The 12,647-nt window shown below is 46.5% G+C and overlaps 1 protein-coding gene across 3 annotated transcripts in view; it reads right to left on the bottom strand.

Annotated features, from left to right (window-relative positions):
- Positions 1–12,647, bottom strand: part of rab11fip3 (RAB11 family interacting protein 3 (class II)) — a 108,125-nt gene that overhangs the window by 5,000 nt on the left and 90,478 nt on the right. For all 3 annotated transcript variants that reach the window (XM_070900857.1, XM_070900856.1, XM_070900855.1), the window contains exons 7-10: positions 10,278–10,313; positions 8,966–9,059; positions 8,424–8,527; positions 7,026–7,166 (exon numbers count right to left, since the gene is read on the bottom strand). In XM_070900857.1, the coding sequence (XP_070756958.1) occupies positions 7,026–7,166; positions 8,424–8,527; positions 8,966–9,059; positions 10,278–10,313 (375 nt within the window). The remainder of the gene's footprint in view (positions 1–7,025; positions 7,167–8,423; positions 8,528–8,965; positions 9,060–10,277; positions 10,314–12,647) is intronic.

Genomic DNA, 12,647 nt, shown 5'->3' with positions numbered 1-12,647 from the left:
CTTGGCTATCATGTGATGCCCAATACCCGAGCCGTATCACACGGCATGCAACATGGGCAAGTTCCAGCAACATAGGCAAGTTTCGATGTCATGTAAAACACAACGGTGTACAGGTGGGGTGGGGGGGGAGAAGACATAGGTAACATCTTTAACAGGCCGAGACAGTAGAAATTATAACAGGGAATAAAGAAATGGCAGAGAAGTTAAACAAATACTGTGTGTTTGTTTTCATGGAAAGCAGTGCAAAAATCCTCCTGGAAATAGTGGAGAACCAAGGGTCTAGCGAGGAGGAGGAATTGAAAGAAATTAGTATTAATTTAAAAAAGTACCGGAGTAATTAAATGGGACTGAAAGCCGTGGATTTACATCCTAGCATATTGAAAGAGGTAGCTATAGAGATGATGGTTGTCATCTTCCAAAATTCTAGAGATACTGGAAAGATTCCCACTTTTTGAAGATGGCAAATGTAACCCCACTATTTAAGAAAGGAGGGAGAGAGAAAACGGGGAATTACAGACCAGTTAGCCTGACATCAGTAGTAGGGGAAATACTAGAATTCATTATTAAGGACGTGGTGATTGGACAGAGTCAACACAGATTTAGGAAAGGGAAATCATGTTTGACAAATTGGTTTGTCTTTTGTGGTTGTAACTAGCAGAATAGATAAGGAGGGGGGGGGGGGGGGGAAACGGGGACCAGTGGATGTGGTGCATTTGGATTTTCAGAAGGCATTTGATAAGGTGCCACACAAGGGGTTATTAAACACAATTAGGGCTCATGGGATTCAGGGTAATATACTAACATGGACTGAGGATTGGTTAACAGACATAAAGCAGTAGGAATAAATGGGTCATTTTCAGGCTGGCAGATTGTAACTGGTGGGGCAAGGATCAGTGCTTGGGCCTCACTTATTCACAATTTATAACAAGGATTTGGATAAGGGGAACAAATGTAATATTATACAAGTTTCCTGATGATACAACTCTCATTCCCACCTACTTTTGTATGGAGAATGCAAAGAGACTTCAAGGGAATATAGACAGGTTAAGTGAGTGGGCAAGAACATGGCAAATGGAATATTAATGTGGAGAAATGTGAAGTTACCCACTTTGGTAGGAAAAATAGAAAAGCAAAGTATTTTTTAAAATGGAGAGAGATTGGGAAATGTTGGTGTTCAGAGGGACCTGGGTGTCCTTGTACACGAATCACTGAAAGTTAACATGCAGGTACAGCAAGCAATTAACAAATGGTATGTTGGCCTTTAGTACAAGAGGATTTGAGGAAAGAGTACAAAAGTAAAGACATCTTACTGCAATTATTTAGGGCCCTGGTGAGACCACACCTGGAGTATTGTGTACAGTTTTGGTCTCCTTACCCCAAGGAAGGATATATGTGGCATTGAGGGAGTGCAACGAAGGTTCACCAGACTGATTTCTCGGATGGAGGGATTGTCCTAAGAGGAGAGATTGAGTAGACTAGACCTATATTCTCTAGAGTTTAGATGAATGAGAAGTGACCTAATTGAAATATACAAAATTCTTACAGGGCTTGGCAGGGTAGATGCAGGGAGGATGTTTCCCCTGGCTGGGGAGTCAAGAACCAGGGGTCACAGTCTCAGAATAAGAGGTCGGCCATTTAGGAGAAATTTCTTGAGAATGGTAAATCTTTGGAATTCTCTAACCCAGAGGGCTGTGGAGGCTCAGTTGTTGAATATATTTAAGACAGATCGATAGATTTTTAAATATAAAGAGAATCAAGGGATATGGGGATAGTGCAGGAAAGTGGAGTTGAGGTAGAAGATCAGCCATGATCTTACTGAATGGCGGAGCAGGCTTAAGGGGTCAAATGGCCTACTCCTACTCCTAATTCTTATGATCACAAACAAGTGCCATGGTGCTGTCTTGTACAGTAAATGGTAAAAAGTTAGTCAAAGTCCCTTAAATTGCAGTCAGCGGTAAAACAAATATGTTCACTGCTGGCCCTGAAGAAAGCTGCCCACATATCTCGATCTCAGTGGCGAGAAGTTTGCCATTTTTGACATGCAGTTGAGATCAGTGCAGTTTAGTGGGAATTCCATTGCACGACCGGCTGTGATGTCAACAAGCTGTCTAAGCAGCCAATTACAATGCAGAATTCTCAGACAGGGAACTAGGAAGTGAAGAAGTTGCTTTTATTCTGACTTTTAAAAAAAAATGTTAGCGAGCAAAACAAAGATTGAGGTTCTCACATGGGGAAAGGTACACCTGCATAATCAACAACTTGTATTTATACAGCAGTGAAACGGCCCAAGGCACTTCACAGGAGTATTACAAGATAAAAGATTTGACACAGAGTTGCACAAGCAGAAATTAGGGCAGATGACCAAAAGTTTGGTCAAAGAGGTAGGTTTTAAGGAGCGTCTTGAAGGAGGAAAGAGAGGCAGAGACGAAGAGGTTTAGGCAGGGAGTTGCAGTGCTTGGGGCCTAGGCAACAGAAGGTACGATTATAATCAGGGATTCTCAAGAGGGCAGAATTAGAGGAGTGCAGACATCTTGGGGGATGGGGGGGGGTGGTTTATGGGGCTGGAGGAGATTGGAGAGATAGGGAGGGGAGAGGCCATGGAAGGATTTGAAAATAAGGATGATAATTTTGAAATCGAGGCATTGCTTAACCGGAAGCCAATGTAGGTCAGCGAGCACAGGGGTGATGGGTGAACATGACTTAGTGCGAGTTAGGTCACAGGCAGCCGAGTTTTGGATCACCTCTAGTTTACATAGGGTAGAATGTAGGAGGCCATCAGGAGTGCGTTGGAATAGTCAAGTCTAAAGGCATGGATGAGGGCATCAGCAGCGGATGAGCTGAGGCAAGGGCAGAGACAGGCGATGTTACGGAGGTGGAAATAGGCGGTCTTAGATATGCAGATGTGGTCGAAAGCTCGTTTCAGGGTCAAATATGACACCAAGCCTCAAAGATGTTGGGGAGAGGGATGGAGTCAGTGGCCATGGAATGGAGTTTGTGGCGGGGACCAAAAACAATGGCTTTGGTCTTCCCGATATTCAATGGGAGAAAATTTCTGCTCATCCAGAACTGGATGTCGGATAAGCATCTGACAGTTTAGAGACGGTGGAGGGATCGAGTGAAGTGGTGGTGAGGTAGAGCTGAGTGTCATCAGCATACATGTGGAAATTGACGCTGTGTTTCCGGATGATGTCGCCAAGGGGCAACATGTAGATGAAAAATGGGAGGGAGCCAAGGATAAATCGATGCAGGATTGGGAAGAGAAGCCATTGCAGATGATTCTCTGGCTACGATTAGATAGATAAGAATGGAACCAGGCGAGTACAGTTCCACCCAGCTGAACGATGGTAGAGAGGCGTTGGCGAAGGATAGAGTGGTCAACTATGTCAAAGGCTGCAGACAAGTCAAGAAAGACGAGGAGGAATAGTTTACGCCTTTGTCACAGTCACAAAGGCTGTTTCCGTGCTGTGGCAGGCGCAGAAACGGGATTGGAGGGATTCAAACAGGGAAAGATGGGCACGGATTTGGGAGGCGTCAACACGTCCAAGGACTTGAGGAAAGGGAGGTTGGAGATGGGCTGTAGTTTGCAAGGATGGAGGGGTCGAGGGTTGTTTTTTTTGAGGAGAGTGGTGATGACAGCAGATTTGAGGAAGAGGGAACCATTAACAATTAAAGAACCTTAAAGAGGAATACCTTTTTTTTTTAAAAAAAAACATTTACTTTTAAAGTTTCTTTGAAGTTTAAAAAAAAATCACAATGGAGAAATTTGACTTCACAAAATTAATAGTTTTTCAGGGCTGTAACATTTGTTTAGCAGTCAATACGTTGTTAAAACTCCAGTTACACCTAATCCCACAAGGCCCATCATTTAATGGCGTATTTAGCAGTGATATTATCACAGAAAATCCCAAGTTTGTCAGTTTCGTTAATTTATCATATTACACAGATTGCCGATCAGGGGCGGGGGGCGCAAAGCGCAGCCAGTTTCGGAGCAGTGAACTTCAGCATTTCTGAGTTAGGATGTGCTTGCGCTAAATCCTGAAGTGGCGGTCAATTTCAAAGGGGTAAAAGTCCATTGCAAACTCCGAGCCAATGATTTAAACAAAAGATTACCAAAGAAATAAATATCATCCAGTGTTACTGTGCACAGTGAGAATAACTAAATGCCTCAAGTGGTCATGTTAAAGTCTGATGTGGCTGTTAAGGAGACTATTTAATCCCAAAGCTCTCTTGGCACTGGACTCCATGCAAACCCACAAAATGGACATGGTTGCTGACCTACAGGTTAGAGACCAAACAAAGCTTCTTCAAGTCACTCAAGATAAAATAATCTAATAGCTTTCTTTTCAAAGCCCTTAGGCATTTGTCTTTGACATTGATGAGTCGAGGCTCCTGCTGATTGAGTTTGTTGCACATTTGTTTTTACGGCATCTCAGCCTATTCAATAATTAATGTGCATCGTCAGTCAGTGCCCTGGACACCTCCCAACCTTCTACAGTCTCTGGCACAACATACCTGAAAAATTGATGTGCTGACTATCTGGTTATCTTTGAAATTGTCCAGTGTTATTCTTGTTGGTTTCCATCAACTCAGGCTTCCAAAGGCTCAGTTCCTTCCCCACATCACTGTAGGGGATCCTAATGGTAGCGTCCTTAGCCCAGGCCAGCTATCTACAGGACTCCAACAACATCCAGGCTTGGACGGACAAGTGGCTGGTAACATCCATGCCAACCAATGACCATCGACAGGAAACTGCCCAACCACCGCCCGCTGACCTTCAACATCACCACCATTGCCAAGTGCTCCTGTATGAACATCTTGGAGGTCACCATTGAGCAGACCACATCTACAATGTGCCTGCATGTGCGGGCAAAGACTGGATACTCCACAAGTGGCTCACCCCCAGTCCCTCCACCATCTACAAGATTCTGGGTCGGGAGTGTGATAAATACACACCACTCACCTGGATGGGGGCAGCTGCAACAGCACTGAAGAAACTCAACACCATCCCATATAGAATAAGCCAATTGCTCAACTTCCCTGCTGCTGGACTCAATACCCACACTCCCTCCACCATTGGTGCAATGTGGCCGTGGTACATACGCTCAACAGGATGCAGTGCAGCAACTCACCAAGATCACTTTCACAGTACCTCCCTCCCCTACGACCGATACCACTGCAATAATTAAAGCTGTGAATTACTGACGCATGCACTAGAGGTCTCTCTCCAGTCGGATAATTGAGTTCGAAACCACAGTGCCCATTTTGGAGTAGTACAGAAGGTAAACATTAGAATCAGGGGAGAGATAGATTCCTGCTCCTAAACAAGGGACAAATTCCTCCTTTCTGTGGATCCATCCAACTGTACATGCGTTTTCACGCAGCAGCATCAGTGACGACTGAACATACTTTCACTAACTCAAATAAAGACAGAGTACCAGCACGCTTCACACGGGGCCTTAACCTTCCAGACGGAGAACAATGGCTGGTGTCAGGGACCACTGATCTCCAGCCAGAATGCAAATCAGATACGGGAGACTACACTGCTCCTATTCTTGGCTCATTGCCAGATTCTAAGTTTTTCTTAAGAAAAGAGGGAGAGAAAAAAACGGGCAACTACAGACCAGTTAGTCGGACATCAGTAGTGGGAAAATGCTAGAATCTGTTAAGGACGAGGCAACAGGGCACTTAGAAAATAATAGGATTGGGCAGAGTCAACATGTTTGACAAATCTGTTATTGAGGTTGTAACTAGCAGATTCGATAAGGGGGAACCAGTGGATGTGGTGTATTTGAATTTTCAGAAGGCATTCGATAAGGTACCACAGAGAGGTTATTAAACACAATTAGGGCTCTTGCGATTGGGGGCAATATATTAGCATGGATTGAGGATTGGTTAATGGACAGGAAACAGAGTAGGAATAAACAGATCGTTTTCAGGTTGGCAGGCTATAACTAGTTGGGTACCACAAGGATCAGAGCTTGGGCTTCAGCTATTCACAATCTGTATCAATGATTTGGATGAGGTGACCAAATGTAATATATCCAAGTTTGCTGAATATACAGAGCTAGGTGGGAATGTAAGTTGCGAGGAGGATGCAAAGAGGCTTCCAAGGGGATATAGACAGGCTAAGTGAGTGGCCATGAACAAGGCAAATGGAATATAATGTGGAGAAATGTGAAGTTATCCACTTTTTTCCCCTATTTTTCCTGAGTATTTTTTTAAATGGAGAGAGATTGGGAAATGTTGGGGTTCAGAGGAACCTGGGTGTCCTTGTACATGAATCACTGAAAGTTAACATGCAGGTACATCAAGCAATTAAGAAAGCAAATGGTATGTTGGCCTTTATTATAAGAGGATTTGAGTATAAGAGTAAAGATGTCTCACTGCAATTATATAGGGCCCTGGAGTAGTGTGTACAGTTTTGGTGGGTAAGGATATACTTACCATAGAGGGAGTGCAATGAAGGTTGACCAGATAGATTCCTGAGATTGGGGGGCCATTGTTCTATGAAGAGAAATTGAGTAGACTAGGCCTATATTCTCCAAAGATCAGAAGAAGGAGAGGTGATCTCATTGAAACATACTAAATTCTTACAAGACTTGATAGGGTAGATGCAGGGAGGATGGTTCCCCGGGCTGGGGAGTCTAGAACCAGGGGTCACAGTCTCATAATAAGGGGTCAGCCATTTAGGACTGAGATGAGGAGAAACTTCTTCATTCAGAGGGTGGTGAATCTTTTGAATTCTCTACCCCAGAGGGCTGTGGAGGCTCAGTCATGGAGTGTATTCAAGACAGAGATCAATATTTTTGAATATTAAAAGGGAATCAAGGGATATGAGGATAGTGCAGGAAAGTGGAATTGAAGTAGATCAGCCATGATCTTATTAAGTGGCAGAGCAGGCTCAAAAGGGACAAATGGCCTACTCTTGTTCCTATTTCCTATGTTCTGTTATCCCACCCCTGCCAAGATGTAGTTGGAGGTGGGGATTAGCACAGGTACACACGCATTACGAGATGCACACTTACCTGGTATGCAGATTTTCAATCGCAATGACCTGCTCTCGATCCACTTTGCTCAGAGCATCTTTCTGTTTTTTGATTTCCTCCAGTAACATCTGTTCGGACCTGGTCTCCTGCTCTTTGAGCTGTTCCTCCAGTGCATTGGCCCTGTACACAGAGAGGCAGAGAATGAGCACTAGCACTGCCACAAGTGGCTGGGCTGCTGCTTTCACTATTCTTGTGCAGCAGAGACATCTATTTTCAGCATCAACTTTCAGCGAACCTTGTACGGACTATTCACAGATGCACCAGAACTGTACGGAGGGGAAATCTCTGCAGCACATACTACCTGAACTATCCGAAGTGCAACAGAGTCATGGAATACATTATCGTCTGTATTCTTCCCTGACAAACAGCTCATTCATCACGTTTGCTGTTCAGGGAGATCTCGTGTACACGTTAGCTACTATGTTTGTCTACAGATCAGTGACTGCACCTCAAAATCATTATTGGATATGGTGCACTTTGAAGGCCTGACGACACAAAGTCACAATAAATGCAACTGTTTCCTTTCTCGTTAATATACCCAGCTTGTCGAGTCAGTCCTGGACATCGGAGGGAGACCGGGAGTTAAAAGGCACTTCAGCTACGGAATTCCTGCTTGTGGTCAAAGTGTGACTGGATCGTTTTAATTGAATTGGTTTAATGTAGGACAATCAGGCATTTTGAAACTTGAGCACTAATGTAAATCCAATCAGCTCCTCCTTCAAAAGTAACATTTTAAAAGTATAAATGTATAATTTAAAACATATTCCATCACTGCAGTCCATTTGTAGTATGTTTTTGGTTTGCAAACCAATGTCCAAAAGGTCTGACTGCGCTGCACCGAGGGTCCAAGATAATCGCACCATGCTGAGCCCAGTTCAGGTACATCTGGGGATGGGTAGCACCCTCACTGGAGGAGGGACGAGGACAGGTGCTGAGTGTCCTACATGTGTACCAAGCTGGGGTAGCACCCTCACTGGAGGAGGGACGGGAACAGGTGCTGGGAGCCCTACCTGTGTACCAGCTGGGGTAGCACCCAGACTGGAGGGGGGGGATGGACGGGAACAGGTGCTGGGGGCACGGGGACAGGTGCTGTGAATCCTACCTGTGTACCAGCTGGGGTAGCACCCAGACTGGAGGGGGGGGATGGACGGGAACAGGTGCTGGGGGCACGGGGACAGGTGCTGTGAATCCTACCTGTGTACCAGCTGGGGTAGCACCCAGACTGGAGGGGGGGGATGGACGGGAACAGGTGCTGGGGGCACGGGGACAGGTGCTGTGAATCCTACCTGTGTACCAGCTGGGGTAGCACCCAGACTGGAGGGGGGGATGGACGGGAACAGGTGCTGGGGGCACGGGGACAGGTGCTGTGAATCCTACCTGTGTACCAGCTGCAAGTTCTCCTGCCTCAGGCGGCTGTGGATTTCTCCGTTGGTTGTACTGTCCTGCTCCAACTCAGTGACTCGCTTCTCCAGGAATATCACCTGCATATCAGAGAGAGACAGACAGCATGGTGAAGTAACAGTATTTGGTGCCATGGGGTCTGGCGGGGGCGGGGGAAGAAAACACAGCTCTCAGTCCCTCACTCCAGTTCCTATACTCCGTTGTGTCTCAGACAGCTGGCTGAAGAGCGACAAGTGAGGCTCAGCTGCTCCTGGCCACGAGGGGCACACAAGCTGGTGAGAACTGTGGGGGTGGGGGGGGGGGGGGAAGGAAAATGAGGAGAATTTGTGCAAATACAAAACAGGGACTCAGAGCAGAGCTGCACTTGTCAATACCAAAACAATTATCCCAGACTAAGCTTTCAAATGTGAGCTGAAGACAAAGTTTGGCTAGAAACAAAGTACCAAACACTAGTGGCCTTCAAACAAAGTTAAACGTTTAAAGAAACTCCCAAGCTTTTGCCAAATTCAAACTCTGACCTGATCAGTGAGATCCGAGGGGATGAAGCCCAGTGTATCCTTGGACAGATTCTCCATACCGTCACTGCTGACTGCACTGTTCTGCTGGAGGTGCCTGCAATTAGACAATGTGTTCAGTATCGAGAGACAAAGCCCGCTTCCACAACTGACAGCACAGTGCAAGTCCTCTTTGTGTTGGAGACGCTCAGTGTGACTGCTCGGACAAGCAGTGCCAGGCGCTTCACAGCAACGCAGTCAAAGTCTGATTCGCCATCGACTCAAATACAACTTGCAGTTTGATACGGCGAGTCACACATTTCAGCATATCCTGCAAGCACCCAGCTTCCACTGCACTGGCACTTTACAGAAACAAGCCAGTGTATTAACCAACATAGCCCGCCCTTCCCTTCTGAAGGAATGGATTCCCGCCCTGCAGTTTGTTTCCAGTCTCTTGCTCCAATCTTAAAGCATCAGACTGTCCACTTCAACACATCTGAATCCAACAGGAGATTCCTCGCATATTGAACGTAACGACACTTGCTGCCCAGCGGAGGGGGTCAGGTGACTCGCACATGAGAATTGTTACATCACATCGGGGAGTGGTACAATCACCATTTACATCCAGAGTCCATCAACACATCACAGACAACACCCCCCAGTCAGGGCAGCCAGGTAACAACCCCTCCTCACCTATGCAGTTAATTCCTTCACCCCACACTCCCCAGCCCCTCCTCATCTGTGTACCCAGACTGGTTGATGAGAACCGAGTGCCTTAAAAACACGTGTGAAACAAAAGCCCTTATAATTCAGCTGCTGTTCAAAATGTCTGTGCAACAGAGAAACAGCTGTATTTGCAAACACAGAAAATTCTGCAAACCAGATCGAGCAGCAAGAGAAAAACAGTGCGAGACTCGAGACAGAATCAGTATCGTTATTAAAGCGGTTACATCTGAAACACCAATCCGTCTCTTTCATCTGCTAATTGACCTGTAATTTTCTTATTAATGCCAGCTAAATTTGTGAACATTTACTGGATGTACGAAGCTCACAGAAATACTTACATACTCTTCCATCGGCCACCACACATGCAGCGCAGCCCAAGACCCATGGCCATACCACTTCCCAACTTCTTCCCAACACACTCATTACGTACAATGACAGCAAGCAACGAGCATGTGCCGGGGAGACTGCGGAGTTTGCTGGGGTCACCTTTCTCCAACGGATTCTTCTCCCCTTCACCATCCCACCATTGCATTTCTCCGGCTGAAACCCCCAGAAACTTTCACTCTCAACTTCTTAAGTTTACAGGCGTGAGCAAACAGTTTCCACTTACCGGGCCATCTTCTTACTGCTGAGTCGCATGATGGGGCTAAAAGCAGAAAAACAGGATGCAGAGTCAGGAAAAGGAGACTGGTGCATAGGAAGCAGGAAATGGAAGATTTGGAAATTCAGACAGACCCGCTCCCCGGCAGCACTCCTAATCAACCACTTCATACGGAAACACACTTAACGTCGGGCCACCACTTAAGGAATTAATTCTTCCTCCAAGCGCCCATTGTTTGTAGATGCACTTTTACCGCTCACGGAGTGCGAATATTGGGAGGGAATAGCCTCAGCACGGCCCACCCTGGGAAGTTGTAACTTAGTGGGGGGAGGGGTCCTGATTTAGTATAGCAGACGACTTAAGTGTTAGTCAATATTTGAGGACCTTCCTTTCCTACAGGTGGGGAGGGAAGAGCGATTATAGTTGCCCCAATTGACCTCAGATAACACCAAACCGCGACTTTCCTCACCTGTATGGCTCAGTTACCCAATGAGCCACAGCTGGTTGAAATTAGTTAACAGTACACTAATGCACACAGGCCATCAACATGCACCAATCTCACCTGGAAATACTTAAATTAACCCACACCCTGAAAAAACACAAGCACGCAAATTGCAGTCACTCCTCACTTGCTGGGATCAGAGATGTAGCGGGTTTAGGATAGCCGAGGGGCGGAGATAATAAATTGGATTTCTATACATAGACCATGAACCTGTTCTCCCCACTCCAGTGCAAAATCATGAGTCAGAGGGGTGCTGCCCTGGAAGTGCCAGAGTTTAACTCACTTTCCTCTCTAGTAATTGATTTTACTTTGCCAGCAATGCACCAGGAATTTGTTTTTTTATTATTCATTCACGGGATGGCTGGCAACACCAGCGTTTATTGCCCGTCCCTAATTAATGAAGATGGTGATGAGACGTCTTCTTGTACCGCTGTAGTCCTTGTGGTCAAGGAACTCCCACAGTGCTGTTAGGGAGGGAGTTCCAGGACTTTGACCCAGCGACGATGAAGGAACAGCGATATATTTCCAAGTCAGGATGGTGTGTGACTTGGAGGGGAACTTGCAGGTGGTGGTGTTCTCATGCACCTGCTGCCCTTGCCCTTCTAGGTGCTAGAGGTCACGGGTTTGGGAGTTGCTGCAGTGCATCTTGTAGATGGTACACACTGTAACCATGGTGCATCGGTGGTGGAGGGAGTGAATGTTGAAGGTGGTGGATGGGGTGCCAATCAAGCAGGGCTGCTTTGTCCTGGATGGCATTGAGCTTCTTCAGTGTTGGAGCTGCAGTCATCTAGGCAAGTGGAGAGTATTCCATCACACTCCTGACTTGGGCCTTGTAGATAGTGGAAAGGCTTTGGGGAATCCAGAGGTGAGACAATTGCCACAGAATACCCAGCCTCTGACCAGCTCTTGTTGCCACAGTATCTGTGTGACTGGTCCAGTTAATATTCTGGTTAATGATGATCTCCAGGATGATGATGGTGGGGGATTAAATGATGGTAGTGCTACTGAATGTCAAGGGGAGGTGGTTAGACTCTCTAGTTGGAGATGGTCAATGCCTGGCGAATGTGGCGTGAATGTTACTTGCCACTTATCAGCCGAAGCCTGAATGCTGACCCGGTCTTGCTGCATGCAGACACGGACTGCTTCATTTTCTAAGGAGTTGCGAATGGCACTGAACACTGTGCAATCATCAGCAAACATCCCACTTCGGACCTTATGATGGAGGGAAGGTCATTGATGAAGCAGCTGAGGTTGGTTGGGCCTAGGACACTGCCCTGAGGAACTCATGCAGCGATGTTCTGGGGCTGAAATACTTGATCAAATGGAGGTGGGTAGTTAACCACCCTTGCTGCAGTCAGGCAGGAGCCCCGCCGGTGCAGTCAGGCAGGAGCCCCGCCGGTGCAGTCAGCATTCCCTGCGGAGCAGTGATTCTGAAGACCCTCCCCCATCAGCAGCTGGCAAGTTTGAGATCAGGAACCTCCCACCCAATAGATAATTAAGCTCCAACCCTGAATGACTACTGGTGGCGTACGGAGCTTGTGTCCACTTCCTGCTTATCCCACTGCTCTATTCCTTCTGAATGCTTCACAAGATTTGCACCAAAATCCATTTTGGAACTGCAACAGGACTCCGGTTGAATCTGGTCCAGTTCAAATCCATTCTGTTCACCGATCACCTTGTTGGTGAACATGAAGGCGACAACCTCATAAGCAAATGTGGCCCCGGGGCAGCGAGCCTGGCCCCCAGGGCAGCAGGGATCATGTCCTGCGATTCCAGGGGTGCCTGTGCCGGTTTACTCTTTATTGCTAACAGATTAGGAACCTCGACCTAGCCTGCTCCATGCTTGGAGATAAAACATTTACAGTTTCAGTAATAGC

Source organism: Pristiophorus japonicus, chromosome 15, assembly GCF_044704955.1.
Source record: "Pristiophorus japonicus isolate sPriJap1 chromosome 15, sPriJap1.hap1, whole genome shotgun sequence".
NCBI lineage: Eukaryota > Metazoa > Chordata > Chondrichthyes > Pristiophoridae > Pristiophorus > Pristiophorus japonicus.
Note: the sequence above shows the minus strand (reverse complement) of the source record. Positions and strands in the feature narration are given on the sequence as shown.